The sequence below is a fragment of the Mytilus trossulus genome, chromosome 3 (assembly GCF_036588685.1).
Source record: "Mytilus trossulus isolate FHL-02 chromosome 3, PNRI_Mtr1.1.1.hap1, whole genome shotgun sequence".
NCBI classification, from domain to species: Eukaryota; Metazoa; Mollusca; class Bivalvia; order Mytilida; family Mytilidae; genus Mytilus; species Mytilus trossulus.
The window spans coordinates 7,636,295-7,656,779 of record NC_086375.1 but is presented as its reverse complement, the minus strand read 5'-3'; the positions used below and the strand labels follow the sequence as shown (position 1 = coordinate 7,656,779).

At 31.6% G+C, this 20,485-nt stretch overlaps 1 protein-coding gene across 1 annotated transcript; it reads left to right on the top strand.

Annotated features, from left to right (window-relative positions):
- Positions 1–117: 117 nt before the first annotated feature.
- LOC134710073 (ankyrin-3-like) lies at positions 118–11,765 on the top strand. The gene is made up of 5 exons (XM_063570248.1): positions 118–210; positions 1,659–1,698; positions 7,746–7,862; positions 9,304–10,011; positions 10,799–11,765. The coding sequence occupies exons 2-5, from the start codon at positions 1,668–1,670 to the stop codon at positions 11,713–11,715; spliced, it is 1,773 nt and encodes a 590-aa protein (XP_063426318.1). The 5' UTR covers positions 118–210; positions 1,659–1,667; the 3' UTR covers positions 11,716–11,765.
- The last annotated feature ends 8,720 nt before the right edge of the window (positions 11,766–20,485 follow it).

Sequence of the window (20,485 nt, the reverse complement as noted above, 5' to 3'; positions counted from 1 at the left end):
ATGTCCAGTCGACATAAATACAAAGTAAAATAAAATTCATACAAATCATAAAGTTCTAATTTTTTTTGGTCACAGTTGTCTCCCCTTCCGAGCTCTTTTTTTTTATTTACTGGGTCCCTGTTATCTCCTAAGTAAGAAACCAGATAAACTTCGGACAAGGAATTGATTTTTTCTTTGATCAACATATAACTTAGTTATTAACAAACAGTGGTAATTGTTTACAGATAAAAACAAGAAATATTAACCGGATCCTTTTAACCGATGTATCACACATTTTTCAGAATTGAAAGTTTTGTGAAACGAAAAGCTTCAAAAGATAAACATAAACATGAAATCTATGTTACAGCCAAAATTTTTATGTAAGGCAATTGATTCATTCCTATTTTGTTATCCATGTTGTCAGACTTCTGTCACGTCTGTTGTTCTAGACAAAAGTACTGCATGATTTCACATTGTAAAAGACAAGACTTGGTGTCAGTGATGATTGCTTATATCTCCAATTATATATGAAGAGACATAATATGTGACCAATGACACTTTTTTAACTTGTTTATGTCACCTGTTTTGGTGAATTTATTAGAGAATGACACTATTGTTCGCATAAAAACTGTAGAGAGCTTTAAATCTGCTTTCGCGAAACATCAGTAAATCGACTGCACCTTCACTCCCATTGTTTAAAAGCCAGAATTGGTAATTATGTACCCATACAGATACAGAATGAAAAGAAAAGTTTGTTTTTCAAAATATATTGACTAATCTCTATTAGATATTACAAAAAAAAAAGTGTTATATAGAAGACTGATGTTACCTGAAATAAAAATACAATTAATTATTATTATATACACCAAACAAAGATCGAATTATCAAGACCTTGTTCATTACATAACTTTAATTTATCAGGATTTGATTGACTTAAGTGATTACGAGTGGCATTACCTTAGTTCACAATCATCAGACAATTGAATAAAAAAAACAATTATAGACTAATGATTTCTTTTCTAATTATACTGTTCAAAATTGTCACAAATTCCTCCATAGAGTGAATATAAGTTATTCATATTTTATTATCGACTTGGGGACGGATCAACTTGGGCTGGATCGACTTTGGACCGGATTGACTTGGGGCCAGATCGGTTTGGGGGCCGAACGACCGGATACGGATTTAATAAAAGATATAAAAAAAATGAAAGAGATTAATTCTGGTCAGTTTTTGAGTTACATTTTTGCAAAAGCTTTAAAGTTTAAGCATGTTAAGGTTGAACTTAGTCCAAATAATTATGACGTCTGGCAAGGCTATTTTAATTTTTTTTCTGGGACGCCTTCCTGTGACATCGTTAAAAAATAAAGTAGCCTTGCCAGACGTCATAATTATTTGGACTAGCTATAGGTTGAACTCTGATTATAATTATCAAACTAGAAAAATTTATGTGAAAGCATGTTTTGACTTCCCTCAACATGATGATGAACACAAGAGAATTAAGTTGCTGTAAAAATTGTAGAAGAATACTTTAAGTCAAGAGAAGATTACAGGAAAACTCTATATACATGATCATGATGATGTACACAGCTGTGTTCATTTTCTGGGGAAAATAAAAATTAAATAAGAAAATGTTTTAAAAAAAGTGTAATTAACTGATTACAATACTAATCTTTTTCAGAAAGAAGAGATGGATGAAGAATCAAAAATGTCTGATACAGGTGAACAATATTATATATCTTTTACATTTGTACCTTAATATTTAAGGTTGCAGTCTTGTAATTGACTGCTCCATAGGCTTACATGTTAAACAGCTGATCTTTGAAAATAAAAAAATAAAAAATGCTACATAGAAAAAAAAAATCATTTTCATATCATGTATGTACTAATGTGAAATTGTGATTTAATCGAAAAAAAAGGGGGTGTTGCCACGAAGAATAAAAAGTTACGCAATCCTGAAGTCAAAACATTGTTTTTCTACTTTCTGTTTGCTATTTTTACTAGGCCGCACCACTGCCAGTAAACATGATATCCTTCCTCTTTCCTGGATTGATATCCCCAAAAGATGCAAGATTTTTTTTAAAGTCTATATATATCTTTCAATTCAGCATAAACCTATAATCAAACAGAAAAAATTGAGTTCAGAAAAAAATTCAGAAAAAAATGCACTATTTTGTTTCCCTCCATGTTTTGACATGCACCGGAAATTGGAGTTGTAATACAAGACTGGTACCTATAACATTAATGAAATGTCTTAAAAAAATAATTCATTTACTTAGTTTCATTAAGTAGCCATATTTGAACATAAAAATGCCATTATTAGAACTGTTTGGCTATATTTATAAAAATAACCCCACTATTAAAGCAGTACCCCTTTCTGAAAACAGGCAAAATTTGGAAATCAGTCATGTCTACTAAATGATCTGTAAATCTCATTCTAGTCTATCTTCATGAATGTTTTTCTATTATTTGGATACTTTGGAGCTAGAAGAGTATTCTGATCTATTATTTTTATTTTTTTCCTCCTGTTTAAATGAACCACATTCAATAGTTTACCCCTCCCCCTTTTTTCAATGAAATCTACACAAGTGGGCCTCTTGTTTAAGTCAAAATTGAAAAACTACCCAAAACTTTTTCATATTGAAGAATTTGCTACAATACAACTATCTGGACACAAGAAATACCATACCTTTCTCTTGTTTCACTATACTGGTCTTTAAACATGCCTACTATATCATGGTTTTTAGCCTGTACTTGACCCACCTATGCATATAAAACTTGAAATAAAATTCAAGAAAAAGCAAAATGAATACTCAAGTTAGTGTTTTTGGTAAGAATATTGATTACTTGACACACCTAATCACAAAAAACCATGTCATGATGGATAGTTTTAGAAAAATTCAACTTTTTAAACAAATTTTTAACCCAAATATGGAAATTTCAATTAACCATGCAGTGCCGCAGACAGGAAAAGAAGTATATACTCATGAAAAATTAACATTTTGTGAAAATCTTTTCACCAAAAGTTCATTTTATACATATTCTACCTAAATGTCAACAATTGAGCCGTGAAAATAATAACACTAAAGAAAAAACAGTAATTTTGTATGTAGCTGTCTCTTCAACTTTGCTCTTATTTTCAATAAAACTGTGCAACTAAAGATTGCATCATAAGAAGAAGAATTCATTGAGAAAAAAATCTTTCTATGTTCTTTTTGATTAAAAATCATGTATGTAATACCATCAAAATCTCAATTTGCCTCAAACTGTTGTGCTTTATATCTATTAATACTTTTGAATGGTGTCTAGTATGAAAATGCATAATTATTACATAATTTCAGTTTTTTCAGTGTAACTTGATACCCCATAATTTTTTTCTCTTAAAAAGTTCTTAAATCATGATGTTTTATCATTCTGGGCACACATAAGTCCACATGAGCTACTTTCTTGCAGTGAACATATGAACAAATTACCCTATGCAGGTTGCAGTCTTGTAATTGACTGCTCCATAGGCTTACATGTTAAACAGCTGATCTTTGAAAATAAAAAAATAAAAAATGCTACATAGAAAAAAAAAATCATTTTCATATCATGTATGTACTAATGTGAAATTGTGATTTAATCGAAAAAAAAGGGGGTGTTGCCACGAAGAATAAAAAGTTACGCAATCCTGAAGTCAAAACATTGTTTTTCTACTTTCTGTTTGCTATTTTTACTAGGCCGCACCACTGCCAGTAAACATGATATCCTTCCTCTTTCCTGGATTGATATCCCCAAAAGATGCAAGATTTTTTTTAAAGTCTATATATATCTTTCAATTCAGCATAAACCTATAATCAAACAGAAAAAATTGAGTTCAGAAAAAAATTCAGAAAAAAATGCACTATTTTGTTTCCCTCCATGTTTTGACATGCACCGGAAATTGGAGTTGTAATACAAGACTGGTACCTTTAATCTTTGAAGCCTGAAACATATATATATATATATATAGCATTTATACCATGCCACTTTCTTGTTTGACACATTTGGTAATGTGATTTTTAATCTTCATTTTTTGTCCATCAAAGAAGCAGCTTCTGATTTCACTGAATTATGTGCATGTATCATACTGATCTGTATGTTGCTGGCACTTTATGGTCATTTTAATTAATGAGAAAAATGCATTATCAAGTACTCGCATTCTGACATTATTTCCTAAAATCCCAATAATTAGTCATGCATATTGTTCAGTTCATGTATAAATATTTAAAAAATCGTAAGGCTTAAATTAAAATATTGTTTGTTTGCAGTTTACCGACCGACCGACCCTTAAAAATCCTCCCAACTGTGAAAATTTTATTGCTTTAAATTTGAAGAATTTTTTTTTAATACCTCTATTGACGCAATCCGGAACTTTGGGTCCTTTCCGGAAATGATTTAAAGTCTGGGTCAATTACGCATTTCAAGTTCGGTTTTTCTTAGCTTCCCGTCAAGCGTTTATGTGACCGTTTAATGACAAAGCAAGTCACGGAGGAGTACTTTACGCTGTCGTCTCGTGTCAATTTTAAGACAAATAACAAACAAAAAAGTTTATTAGTAAACTGTTTATACAGATTCAGGCACATGTAATGATGTGTGATGATATCATTGACGATGATGCAGCGGATATTCATAACTGACACGATAACCATTCTGTCTCAAACAAATGGGGTTCAGAATCTGTGGAGCCTGACTTTATGGAACCAATTTCAGTGGTTAAATAATTCGACAGCAGCTTGAAGTATGGCATATTTTCTACAAATCGTTGTGAAGACGACAAAGATGAAACCACTCCTCCGTGACTTAAATCTTCATGGATATCTGTAAACACGCCTGTACGGAGGAAGGGCTCATTTGAAATGTTAATGGATAAAGATCATGCCACATCAATAAGAAGCAACCCTAACTACACAAAGATGTAGAGAAAATGAATGGTTAGCTTGAAAAATAAATATACCCTCTCTATCTTCGATTGCAATGAGTATGCTCCTTTAGGATAAGGGGGGCTGCCCCACTCATTGCAATTATTCTCTTTCTTACAATATTAAATATACCCAAACTGTGTGGCCTGTGTGAATTCAATTAAAACATGTCATTAGGAGCTATGCTGCCAATTTTTTTTATGCATTAAAAACATTTCAGTACATTTCAGTACAGACCATATACTTTTAATGGGGTGCTATGGATTTCACCCCAAACTTTAGATTTCTTTGGTTTTCATTAAAGCCTGGCAAAAATATAACCTTATCACATATAATTAAATATTGTTAGAAAAACAGTCGGATGTCTTAATACTTTTTTTTCAATTGAGGAAGATTCAATGGTTATTTTTTTTTTTATTAAAAATACACTTCATGCTCTTTAATAATTGTCTTATAAATCAATAATATATACATTTTTCTGATGAAAATACTCTACTCATGAAAACATTCTAGTCAAGAAGCATACATGTCTGATTATATTTCTTTAAAACAGTTCTAGTCATGACATTCCTTGTTTATAAGTGTTCCAGTATTTACTAATTATACCATATTTTATGTCATAAATTGGATAATGACACTATGTTAAAGTTTCAGTTTTGGTTAAAAAGTTTTTTATCTGAAAATGCCTGTTCATTTGATGTTGGTTTTCAGCATGTCCAGTGTTTGTTGTTTTAAAATGTTGTTTTTTTCTTCACAAGAAACTTGGTTTAGTGTAACTGCTTGTTTAAACTGTTTTTTGGCTGATAAAATAAAATATTTTTCCTACCTACCGACCCTTCAGTCTGATGGTACAGTCGGAAAACTGCAAACAAACATATTTTTAAGGTTGGCCTTGCAGTTTTCCGACTGTACCTTCAGACTGAAGGGTCGGTAGGTAGGAAAAATATTTTATTTTATCAGCCAAAAAACAGTTTAAACAAGCAGTTACACTAAACCAAGTTTCTTGTGAAGAAAAAAACAACATTTTAAAACAACAAACACTGGACATGCTGAAAACCAACATCAAATGAACAGGCATTTTCAGATAAAAAACTTTTTAACCAAAACTGAAACTTTAACATAGTGTCATTATCCAATTTATGACATAAAATATGGTATAATTAGTAAATACTGGAACACTTATAAACAAGGAATGTCATGACTAGAACTGTTTTAAAGAAATATAATCAGACATGTATGCTTCTTGACTAGAATGTTTTCATGAGTAGAGTATTTTCATCAGAAAAATGTATATATTATTGATTTATAAGACAATTATTAAAGAGCATGAAGTGTATTTTTAATAAAAAAAAAAATAACCATTGAATCTTCCTCAATTGAAAAAAAAGTATTAAGACATCCGACTGTTTTTCTAACAATATTTAATTATATGTGATAAGGTTATATTTTTGCCAGGCTTTAATGAAAACCAAAGAAATCTAAAGTTTGGGGTGAAATCCATAGCACCCCATTAAAAGTATATGGTCTGTACTGAAATGTACTGAAATGTTTTTAACGCATAAAAAAAATTGGCAGCATAGCTCCTAATGACATGTTTTAATTGAATTCACACAGGCCACACAGTTTGGGTATATTTAATATTGTAAGAAAGAGAATAATTGCAATGAGTGGGGCAGCCCCCCTTATCCTAAAGGAGCATACTCATTGCAATCGAAGATAGAGAGGGTATATTTATTTTTCAAGCTAACCATTCATTTTCTCTACATCTTTGTGTAGTTAGGGTTGCTTCTTATTGATGTGGCATGATCTTTATCCATTAACATTTCAAATGAGCCCTTCCTCCGTACAGGCGTGTTTACAGATATCCATGAAGATTTAAGTCACGGAGGAGTGGTTTCATCTTTGTCGTCTTCACAACGATTTGTAGAAAATATGCCATACTTCAAGCTGCTGTCGAATTATTTAACCACTGAAATTGGTTCCATAAAGTCAGGCTCCACAGATTCTGAACCCCATTTGTTTGAGACAGAATGGTTATCGTGTCAGTTATGAATATCCGCTGCATCATCGTCAATGATATCATCACACATCATTACATGTGCCTGAATCTGTATAAACAGTTTACTAATAAACTTTTTTGTTTGTTATTTGTCTTAAAATTGACACGAGACGACAGCGTAAAGTACTCCTCCGTGACTTGCTTTGTCATTAAACGGTCACATAAACGCTTGACGGGAAGCTAAGAAAAACCGAACTTGAAATGCGTAATTGACCCAGACTTTAAATCATTTCCGGAAAGGACCCAAAGTTCCGGATTGCGTCAATAGAGGTATTAAAAAAAAATTCTTCAAATTTAAAGCAATAAAATTTTCACAGTCGGGAGGATTTTTAAGGGTCGGTCGGTAAACTGCAAACAAACAATATTTTAATTTAAGCCCAAACAAACATATTTTTAAGGTTGGCCTAATGATAATCATGATAAATGCACAAAATATTTTCTGAATTTTTTATACATGTAATATTAGAGTATGAATTCAAAGCACAAAAAAAAATTTACATACACTTTAAAGACTCAAGTACTGATCTAAGAGAACTCACAGTTATCCAAAACTAGTTCAAAGCCAATATCAAATAATAAATAAGTCATGTTGTCTCAGACTCAAAAGTATTACATGGTGCAACATTACTGAAAGTCAATATAATATTCACTATACTTACATTCAATTACTAGAAAAGAGTAGTATACTGAAATGAACCCAGTTTATCTGAGTTTACATTTTTTATTTATAGATATGAAATTAATCTTGTTTATCTTAATCTATTTATAGATATCAGACATATACAGGCTCTGTTGTTTGAACAGATTGTTATGTACGGTGAAAGTGAAGACACAGTGAAGTTATTGGACAAACACAAAGATATCTTAGACTTGGAAATATTTATTGGTAGGTATTATGAGGTATAAATGCCCTTTACTGTCAGGCGTCAAATTTGGGATTTTCAGTTGAAGTTTATGTCAAATTGGTTAAACAATTTTTGTACTGTGATTTGTAAAAATATCCTTAAGGTAATTTATCAGAGTTCTCAAATAATGATCATTACCATTATTTCCATATTTTCTTTATTGATACAGGATACCATAATCGTTGTTTATTGATGTTTTAGCCAAAAAAATGTATTTATACTTTGTTTTGAAATTCCAGTTATATACAATTTATTTCAAATCATTGGCAATGTAAAAGTCTTTAAATCCAGTAAAAAATTCACTTTTAACTTGGAATTAAAATCTTTAAAATAGGCACCATGTGAAATTTGTGACCTGTACACCATCTACATGGTTTCCACATTTTAACCTTCTTTAGTGGGCTAAAATCAATAAAGTACTTTCTTTTTAAGTCATGCATGGTAAAAGTTTACTTTTCCTTTGACAAGTCTATTGCGTTTCTGAAAAGTGTTTACAGAACATGATTAAATTATTTTTTTTTAAATTGTGACAAAGATACCAACTTTGTACATTCCAAGTGTAAGGGTGTTTTAACATGTTTTTTTTTATTAAATTATCTTTATTCACCTAAAATATCCAGTAATATTTATATTATAATTACTGCTGAAGCAAAATCAATTCATCTAGCATCGGCTCATATTTAATGCTTCCTCAACAAATGTACTTTATATGTAATGTAATGTAAACTAATGTGTTTTTCTGTATACCTTTGTCCAACTTAGGTGATACCAGAATAAATGATATATATATATATAGAAGTTGTAAATAAGAAACGTAATGTTGATTGAATTTTCCAAGGACCCTTTTTCATCGTTATCCGGAAACAATCTTTAAATTTACCAGAGTTACGCACTTCAGAAGTGAAAATGATGCTAAGAAACGACACAGAAAAGGGGCCGAATAATCTGAAATATTTGTTTATTTCAAATTCTCTCTAGGGGAGAGTAGAAAGCACCTTTCTTTTAATAGAAATAATAGCATTTGATGGTGGAGCAACAACTTCTCTCACCAAAATACAATATTTTATCACTTTTCTATTGTTATCAGAAACAGTCCCAATACCAAATTATGGTCCATATGTCAGTATGTAATATTAAAATGTGAAAAAATGAAATGTGATACATGTATCAATACACTGACATCAATTCACGAACAAACAAAGGGGACAAACTTGTAGAAAATAACAGGGAACTCACTATGGCTTGAGCAATACTCAAAATATAAAGTAGAATTAAATCAACACGACAAACACAATAATTTTGAATTTTATGCAATGCCAATGTATATATATTATACATGTTATAAGTGAATCGGTATGTGTCAAAATAAATATGAACTTTATGTAATGCTGCATAATTAACTGTTAATTTCATATTTTATAGAAACTGATCAAACATGTACCTGTGCCAAAATATATGAATCCTTCCCTTACGCTTCACTGCCAGACAGCACAAGTCAAGTGGAGGCTTTGTTAGATGTTTTATTGGACGATATTCGTAGCGGAATTTGCCATTGTCATTCCAGTGATGAGAGTAGACTCAGGGACTGCAAACCATCGCTAAGTTTGATACACATAGCCTCTGGGCTAGGATTACAGAACATTGTCCGACTGTTTAAACAGTATGGTTGTAATCTTAACGTGAGAACAAGTATATATGAAAGGACAGCACTTCATTTTGCAGTGAAGAAACATCAAATCGATGTTGTCGACTTTTTATTATCACAAAACGTTGATGTGAATGTCCAAAGTAATCCAGATAAAGTATCGCCACTAGCCTTAGCAATGGTCAGTCGTTTTAAAGATATAGTAGAAAAGTTGTTGAAAGTGAAGAATATTGATTTAGATATTCGTAACAGTAGTAACGAAGGTCCAGTTATCTTGGCAATGCATCTGGTGGATGAAGAGATGTTTGGGATGCTTCTAGATGCTGGGGCCAGTCCAAATGTGACTGATGATCGGGGGAATTCAGCATTGATGTTAGGTACCGTCAGGGGAGCTTGTTATGTTAAAAAGTTAATTTCCAAAGGAGTCAATCTTAATGCTAGGAACAGGAGACATGAATCAGCACTGTTCTTTGCTACTTATGTTGGTATGTATAAACATGTGTTAAAGTTGTTTAACAAAATCTGTGATAAAATCTATTTATAAAGTGCTAAAATTGAAAAAAAAATCATCACCATGTGAATGTTTTTGAGTGCAGACATGGCATCCATGGCAGAAGACCACAAAAAACAGGTTTGAAAACAAGAAAAAAAATCTAAATCAGTGATGCTTCTTGAAATGAAAATTTACTAATAAAGCTATGATACTGTATGAACATGCATGACATGCATGGTTATGGCAGATTTATATTGTAAAACTAGGGAATTGGTTGAGTATTTTTGTCACTTTGTGGCATCGTTCTTAACTATATAGATTGTTGCACATTTTAAAGTTAAAACTGTTTAAGGCATTTAGGTTTAATGTGTCCTTCCAGACATTGTAAGTTTTAAAGTTGGTTTGTGTCCTCTAACTCTGGTTTGCCTGAAACATGTGAAATGTTATCATGGTTATGAAGTTATATTACACACTGCTTGTTTATAACAACACACACTGAATCAGGTTTAATTTGAATAGTGTCACTGTGTTCAATTTGGGAAGCATCACTTTTACTGTTCTAGCCCTACATTGTATATCCCTTTATCATCATGATCATGTTTAAATGAGTTTATAAATGGAAAATTAAAGTTGCTAATTTTCAAACATCAATGGTTTTAATTAGTACATGGACTCTGGAATATTAAGATACACTGTACATTCTCCTGTTATTATTTGCAAGCATTAAAACAAATTCATGAAATTTGAAAGTTTGTAATCAATAAATTATATTTTTCCAGAAAATGAAGAGATCGTACAGATGTTACTCCAGGCTGGTGCCGACCCTAATCTGACCTCAAGTGATGGAACTACTGCTCTTTTAACAGCCTGTTATCAAGGATCAACAAAAATTGTTCAGATTCTGGTCAACCATAAATCTGACATTAATGTCAGTAATCCACAGAGATATTCCTCTATCCACATTGCTGCATGGAATGGATACTATCAGATAGTCAACATTCTGCTCAAGGCAGGAATGCACCACGACACACCCACACGAGATGGTAACACACCCATTGCCTTAGCAGCACATGGGGGCCATCAGAGTGTCATTGATATTTTATTGCCATTAGGTTGTAATGTAAACAATGCCGATAAGGACAAGGACACTGCTTTACATTATGCGGCATACAACAATATGGTCGAAGGAGTCCGAAAACTTCTGGAATGTGGAGCCGATCCAAATTGCCAAAACAGCTACAAAGCCACTCCTCTTTGGAATGCCGTGTACATGAAACACAAAGACATTGTAAAACTACTTCTAACGGCTAATGTAGAAATGGAAGTAACAAGCGTAGGTATTAATCAACATTCCCAAAGTGACACAGCAGTACAGATTTATCCCAAGCCTCGCTCGCCTCTCTATGTTGCAGTTGACCGAGGATGTTTTGAAATTATGTTGTTACTGATAGCAGCTGGTTACAATCTTCATAGTGAGGCATGGGTATTTAGTGACGATATGTATCCTAAAGAAAATCGTGATTTAAACATGCAAGCATTATTGAAAAAGTTTGCCTCAGAACCTCCACGAATGATAGCAGTGTGTAGAAACTTTTTCAGAAGGTCATTTGGTCAGCAGATTCACAATAAAGTGCAACATTTAGAACTTCCAGTGACTTTAAAGAATTATTTGATATTAGGAGATGTACTCAGTTGATTTCTCTGTTTATGTTCCCAACTTTCTGTGATTAAATATATATTAAATGTTGCTGTGATACACGGGCTCTAAGGGAATATTTTTATGCCCCGACTACTATAATAGAGGGGTTTTATGTTATAGGTCTATGGACATGTGTGCTTTCATTCATTTGATCATCCTGTATCAGGCTGAAATTTTTGTTGATGAAAATTTGTTATGGAAAAAAATGGAAAAACGGTCAAAACAACTTAAAGATAATAAGAACTCATTTCCATTAATTAAACTTTTAAATATATATGCAAAAGTAGAATTTGGACTAAGATTTTACAGTTTATTAAACCAGTAAATGTCATAGTGGGAATGGGCATGGTACCCTGTGCCCTGTGGACACTATTTTTTCTCCTATATTTTACTGATTAATGGATTAAATTTGTTTTGCAGTTTACATTTAGATAAATTCTAGGATTTAGATTAAAAACATTTTTTTAAACTTCATGGATTGTTGTACAACTTGGACAGAAGATTGTTCAAGATCATGAAATGGGATCTAAAAAAAAGTTAGAATTTTTTAATAGTTCAATATTTTTCTAATAATAATTGTTTTGTTTTTTTTGGCAGTAAATATATTGCTTTTACTCTAACAGCAGTGAAACTATTTACACATTTATACAATTTTTTACTAAAATGTCCTATACCCATCTACTAGGTTTATACTCTTTATCTTCAAGTGTTTGAATTTTATATTTTTTGCTCCTTGATGAAGGTTATTTTGAACACTTTGTCAAACACATTGAAATTGGCATCTTGCATTTAAATATGAATTGTATATTAATATTCAAGATGCAAATAACAATTTTCAATTTGGCATTGTTAGTGTTAAGTCTTGTGATAGACTAAAAAATGATGTTTTCAGATATTTTTGTTTTGTAATGTGTTAAATTATTCTGAAATATATACATGTGTAATATATCATTTTCATTTCAAACATTGAACATTACACAACGTTCTGTATAAGAATTTAGATAGACAATGTGTACGTACATGTAGATATAATCATTTCATTACAAAAAAATCTAGATACATGTAGCACAGCATGCACATATAATGTATACATATTTCATTATTTTCTGCCATGAACATGTACCAATATTTGTTTATGTGGTATCTGGGTTTAAGAATAGATGTGAAAATAGTTTAAATCAAAAGAGTTACTAAAAGTACAACTAGTCATTGTAGAACTTTTATTCATTTTACTTCAAAATTTAATATGTTATACCCCAATCATGACTACAGTGACTTAAGTTTTATTCAAGTTCATCTTAATGTGCATAAAAAATTGGTTTCTGCAGTTCACAATTTTTTCATATATTTTAACAAAAATGTATACAAATGTGTATCTTTTCATAAATTTTTGACAGAAAATATACTTAAAGCTATCATGACTACCCTATGGCTACTTCATAGTGAGGTAAAACAATTCATTTAAATGCATATATATATGTTATTAAGAGTGTCCTTTCTTTTTGTATGTGACTGAAGATTCCTCATACATGTACATGTTTATACACTTATTTGTTTTCAATGATCATGTTCAATACATTTACCTGTTTTTTTTTCATGACATCCCCATCAAGTTATATGTGGGAGAAGTTATTTAAAAGATTAGTATCATGTAAAATTCTTGACACATTAGTTCTCAATGAAAGAAATGTCAAAGCTTTAATTCAAATATAAAAAAGAAGATGTAGTATGATTGCCAATGAGACAACTGTTCACAAGAGACCAAAATGACACAGACATTAACAACTATAGGTCACGGTACGGCCTTCAACAATGCGCAAAGCCCATACTGCATAGTCTGCTATAAAAGGCCCCGATATGACAATGTAAAACAATTCAAACAAGAAAACTAACGGCATTATTTATATAAATAATGGAGAAAAAAATATGTAACACATAACCAAACGACAACTTTGTAGATTTTATAAATTGATTTTCTTACATATTTTGCAGCTTACAAATCTTATGATTTAAATCATGAAACTTTCTAAAGGAGTAGGTTCATGCATCAGGGGTAATTAGAATTAATGCAAAATTTCAAAGTTGTCAAGCAGTTTCTTATATATTTCATACAAATTGTGCTAAATTTAATGGAGAAATTTCTACTTTGATTTCAAAACTTTTGAATTTGATAATATGACATCATTTATGTCCTACCTATATTCTGATAATCATTAGTATTTGATACCATGGATTTATTATTTTTTGTTGGATACTAATTTTTCGTGGATTTCGTGGATAAAAATTAATCATGAAATAAAATGTTCAAAGAATGACACATTTTCTGTAATCATGTATGCAGATTTGGCAAAACCGTGGAATTAAATATCCACAAAGATGTAAATTTTCCTTAATCCACAAAATTGGTACCCACAAAATAAATGAATCCACAGTATGCTAATTTTTTGCCAGATATGGCCAATTCATTATATTCAATAACATACTGTGTAATAATGCATGATAGATTGAAAGTTTTTTGTAGGTGAATTCGTTACTTGTGCATGGCCTGGAATTTTAAAATGCAAGGAATGACAGGGATATAAAAATATGGTCACCTTGACTACCTCTGTTCTACATGTTTATGATGTTCTAGTTGAAAAAAATAACAGGAAAAACATTTTTTAATTTGGTCATCTTTTTTGGTGTGCAGGATGTATGAATCTACAGCTATTTGCAGTCAGAATGGGAACTTTAAATCTGATGCATTTTCAGCCATTGTATTGACAGCATGGCACTCTGTCGACACAATGGCTGACAATGCATGCTGGCTACACACAGCTTATGGTAACCATCTGTTGGTAACATATGGTGCCTTTTCAACATTTTCAACTGATATATAAATTTCCTGCCTTTATTGCAATCAAACCCAACCTTCCAGAACCTACCTATAGTATCAATTGTTAACCTTCTTGTAATTATATGCATGAAATATTTGGATAAGATTTTATGCAAACATCAATGAATCAATCAGTAATGAACATTTACAAGTGACGGATTAAAAATGACGAGTGAAGAGACTTCAATTTGAAAATTTATTTGTTGAGATAGAATAGTAAATAAATCGACCATATGCAAGAAAATTTGTGAGAAAGACATGTTAAACAAAACTTTTTTATTCTGTGATTTGGCCAAAGTATGAATTTTTTAAAATTTAGTATGAAATGTTAGCTGTCAGATTTGAACGTTAAGCTTAAATGTGTTAATTAAATTTTGATTTTGAGATGTAAGCAAATGGATAATTGATGTTGTCTTGCATTGCAAGCTTGAATAGATTTTTTGAATGATAACATTTTGTATTGCTATTGATATGCATAAATATATACCATCGTTATAAATTTGTTTTTATTTATTTCATTGTTGTGTGTAGATTGTTATTATTTGAATAATACTTTTTTTCATGAATAAAACTCAGTTTATATAATTTGAAGTTCTCTTTAATCCCGTGAAATCGATATTTATCTGTCAAACTAGCAGCAATCACTTCAAGTTATAACAGTCCCAAGCAATACTTGTGTTCATTAGGCAGAAATTGCTTGACAGAAAGCTTGCATATTTGGTTAGATCATTTGTCCTCATATTCTCTTGACAGAACAATACTGGCAGTAATTTGGAAATATTTACAGAAGTTGGTATACAAGGATCATATTTAGCTTATTTGGCATATAGATCGTACATGTACAGGACCTTGTGAACAAACATCATCATTTTTCATTCGTCCTTGTTTGTCTGATAATACATCATCTATGAAACCACTGGGCCAAAATTGCAGGAACTATTTAAAGTTATTGATTCAGTCCAACTGATGTAAAACATAGTTGACAGAGGCAATTCACGATTCTCATAAAACACAGTTTCAAATGGTCACAACTTGAACACGAATTTAAATAATGATAATGGGGTCTCAAGTAATTGAAAGACTACACGGGGATGACTTGCTTTTAATTTAACTACTTGGCCAAATTAAATCAAACTTGTTCTCAATCATTATTTTATCTAATACTATCTATTATGATTTAAACCATGATTTCCTAAACCACAGTAAATACAGTTGACCAACACAGGCTCTTGAGAGCCTCTAGTTTTAGGTATTTTAACAATTACACCTTGTATATGCAATTCCTTCCTCTGAGACTTTTTTTTACAGAAATTTGTAATAGCTGGTATGATTGTTTGCAATCATTTATATTTCAGTAAACAAAACCATTTTTATTCGACCTTTGTTATGACCAAATATTGAAATAACAAAAATACCTAACACCAATAAAATTTAAACGAAAAGCCCCTGATGGAATTGCAAAATCAAAGACTAAAACACATCACCCAATTGCTATATCTGTGGTAGATATTTCCTTATATAGGATGGATTAATATAGTAAAAATACAGTTGACTGCTATTCACTAGTCATAAATCGATTGAGCGAAAACAAATCTTTGTCTCAAACAAAATCGAGGGAAACATCAAATATAAGAGGAAAACAACGGGATAACAGAAACACTGAGATGCAACAAATAGAAACACAAACGTACATAGAAACGACAAGTATAGATAACAACGCCATATTTTAGCACGTATATACACGACATCAAAACAAATGGCGGGTAGAAACGGGGTTAATGGCTATACAAACCTCACGCTTATACGAGAATAATTTAAAACTACCGCTAAAATGACAACATTACGTGACAGGAATATGGAACAAATACACGCAAGAATACGCATTACAGCAATTCATAGATTATTGATACAGAAGTACATTACAAGGGCCTCGGACGAGTGGTCTAAGTGGTTACTTATCTAATCACTAGCAAGTTTACACTGAGATTGTGAGTTCGAACCACGCTCGTGCGGGGGCACACGACTCCAAACTTTATTGGCTAGGATTATCAGTTTTCCTATTGAAGGTCGGTGATTTTCTCTAAAAAAATAAAACTTGCCTTAACGAAATAGCTTAAAAGATTTGCTTAAAAATGGTGCTTAAACACAAAAAATCAAATTAAAGAATAAACACAAAATAATAGTACATTACAACATATAGAACACAAAATAACAACTGACATCTTTATTGGCTGTAGAGCAACCTGATTCATCATTTATTTATCAAATAGAGATAATAGTCTCTTAATAAAAGCCAATCATTTGTGTCAAACAAAGTAGCCACGTGCCTTTCTATTTAAAGAACTATTTAAAATAAAAAACATCCGGGTGACCAACCCAGGTAGTATATCAGGACGAGCGCGCTCCCGCCTCATGCTTATTTAAAGTAAAGATTTGTTGAACAAGGGAGGGTCAACATTACTAGGGAGGGAAAATAAACCCTCGAAGCCTTACGGCTTATTCAGAGAATAATCCTCATCCATTACATCCCTTGGATGTCTATATGTCTATAATTGAAATTATCAAAACAAAAATATCTTTTCATTTCCCGATGTGCAACGAGGCATCTCATTTAAAAGAGGTCAAAATCCTTGACCTATGGGTATGACGTAGCTATACCTAGCTATAAATACTGCGGCTATTACCTGTGCCAATCATTATTCAAAGTTTGTTTGTGCAACCAAAACAATTGGGATGGGCAAACAGTACCCTCCAAACTGGGTGGGTAAATTGTTACATCCTCTTGAGCCTCAGGCTCCATTACTAGAATGACTCTCATCCTTCATATTCCAAGTTATACTTGGATGAGAGTCCATTCTACTAATTACGCTCCTCGGCTCTTCGAGGATGTAACTTTAGCATATTCAAAAGTGTTGGCACAAACAAGTAGTTCCCTGAACAACTTACAGAGAGCAAATCATTATTTGCTGAGTCAGTCCAGAATATACTGGAGACTAAGATAGTAGTCAATCTAACTAATCTTTCTGAATTAATTATAAATATGATCTAAATATAAAGGTAAAGAACTAAAATTATTAGTCCAGGTATAAAAATAAATAGTTTCAAAAACATTTAGAGTAATTTTGAAAATAAATGTATCTTAAATGTTTTTTTCAATAACTTGTTCTTTTATATATTGACGTCTACAGTAGGAATGGTTTATTAATGTAATTCCAATAGTATTTTGAAATAATAATATCATCTAGCAGAGAAAAAAGTAGAGACTCCAAGAAGCCTATGTCGCTCACCTGCTATTTTATTTACATCTAATGCATGAAATAATACAACCGTTATACTTTTGCTTTAGTTTTAGAGATATAATCAAATACTGCATTTTACTTTTAAACTAAATAATATAATGCTGATTGTGGCCAAGTTTGGTTAAGATTGTCACAATTGTTTCAGGTAAAGACTTTTGTAAAAATTACAAAAAATCACGAAAAATTGATAAACTTTAAAGGGCAATTACTCCTACGGCCATTTTGGTCATGTAGCCGTATTTGTAGGTAAAACTTTTCTGAACTTTATTCCTGTTTACAGTTTATCTCTTTTTATAATAATATTCAATACAGTAATCCAAAAATTTCCTTAAAATCACCAATTCAGGACAAGCAACCAAACGACGGCTTTTCTGATTCGTTTGAAAATTTCAGGACTGATAAATCTTTACCTGATGAACATATTAACAAATCGTCGAACTTACTCTGAATGCTTTGGTTTCAGAGATATAAACCAAATTCTGCATTTTACTATTATGTTTTATTACAAAGATTACAAAAATTATAAAGGACAATAACTTCTTAAGGGATTAATTAACCTTTTTGGTCATGATGCCTTATTTGTAGCGCTTACTTTGCTGAAATTGACATGGTGACAATGTTATCCATGTCAGATTTTCTAGTCGTGGTTTAGGTTTCAGAGATATAAGCCACATTCTAACATGACGTCCTTCAAACGCTTTGAGTACATACCCGTGGTAAAATATGAATATATTGCATTGGCTGTTCCGATCGTACTCCCACGTCATATGTTTTTTTAATGAATGAAGTACCCGACGTCATAGAATGATGACGTTATAATTTAAGCATTTTACGGGAAAATACACGCTTTTGATACCGAAAATCATCACAACAAGGAAACGTAAACAAACGATGCTAAAATGTGGTATAAGCCCATTTTTTTATATACATAGAAGGCATATAAGTAAGTTATCATTAAAATTCATCGAAATCTATCTTTATAAGTTTTGTGAATAGTTTGAGCATGTCACTTATTCTGTTTGCTCCGTTCTTTACGCCAATCTAAAAGTGCGTGAATTTATGGGAACGGCAAATAATGGCCTCCACCTAGAGCGCTTCGATCCAAAAAAGTAGCCGTATTTGTCCTATTAGAATCGAAATAATTCATGGGGGCTTGAATATATCTAGATTTTACCACGGGTTGTCCCTTTATGCCGATATTTTACCCCTCGCTATCGCTCAGGGTAAAATATTTGTCATAAAGGGCCAACCCGTGGTAAAATAACGATATATTCAAGCCCCCATGAATTATTTCTTAAATTTACATTTTACCCGTATGTTCTACTTTTAGCCATGTTGCCATCTTGTTTGATTGAACGGGTCATAGGACACATTTCTAATAATACATTTTAATACCCTTTTTTGTCGGTTCTAACTTCATACATATTGTAGTCCTCGTTGAAAATGAAAAGAACCATGATTAATTGCCTTTTGGATAAAGATTTTTTGCATCTTATCACACATTTCCTACTTACACACAATTTTTAACAAATAACAGAAGCCCTTACCTCGGTAGATGCTCTTTTGAATGGAAACCCTCCTATAGTTTATAAGAAAACAACATAAATCAGGATAACAGGAACTTATATTGTGTTAAATCAGACTAAAACAATTAATATGTGTAATAAGATTCCTGTAATCAAACGCGTTGGTAAACGTATATACATCTGTATTTTCATCATGCAGATGCAATGACAAAACTGTATATGTTGCAAAACATACCGGTATCTTCGCTGAATTAGTAGCCATTATTGTTTAGGGGACCACCTTAAGCGCATATCTAGATGCGGAGTTTTCTTGCTACGTTGCAGAACCATCGTTGATTTTTGATAGTTTTTGGTAAGGGGACTCTTTGGTCCAGTTATTGGTTCTTTGACATATTCCTATTTTCCATTTATTTATTCCAAGGTGAGATATTATATAAAAGAAAAGAAAAGCAAAGTAAGCTGAACACTATCAATATTGGTAAATATTTAACATTATTTTATTTTAATTTAAATTTTAATGTATGTATGACAAATCAATTTACAACATCAAAGACATTATAATTTAACAATCTAAAGCTATAGGTAAATTATTTATGGATGTGCATTGAAATATGTCCTGGCTATATCATGATTTTAACAACGCACACAACAGGCATAACATCTTTCATATTATTAATAGAATCTCTCACAAGAGAAAACAGCTCATCACTCCAACATACTGCATTTTCTACCTGAAAAAAACTAAAGAACAAAAGCGCTCCGAAATTGCAAAAGTTCATTTCACAATTATAATCTGAAGATTGTTAATTTGGTAAATAATTCAATACGACATACTTTCTAAATCATTGTTAATTGCAAAAAATACTCATGACATATGAAGACATCGCTCCTTATTGGTCAACAATAATAAATTGAAGTCTAAAAAATAGAAAAGGAAATTTAACAAGCTAAAAATGATGGGTGCATTACCCAGTGCATTATATATATACGTATCAATTTGTGTCATCTTTAACACTCCATAGTATGCACAGGGTAAAGGTATCACATTACTTTAAAAATTTAAAAAG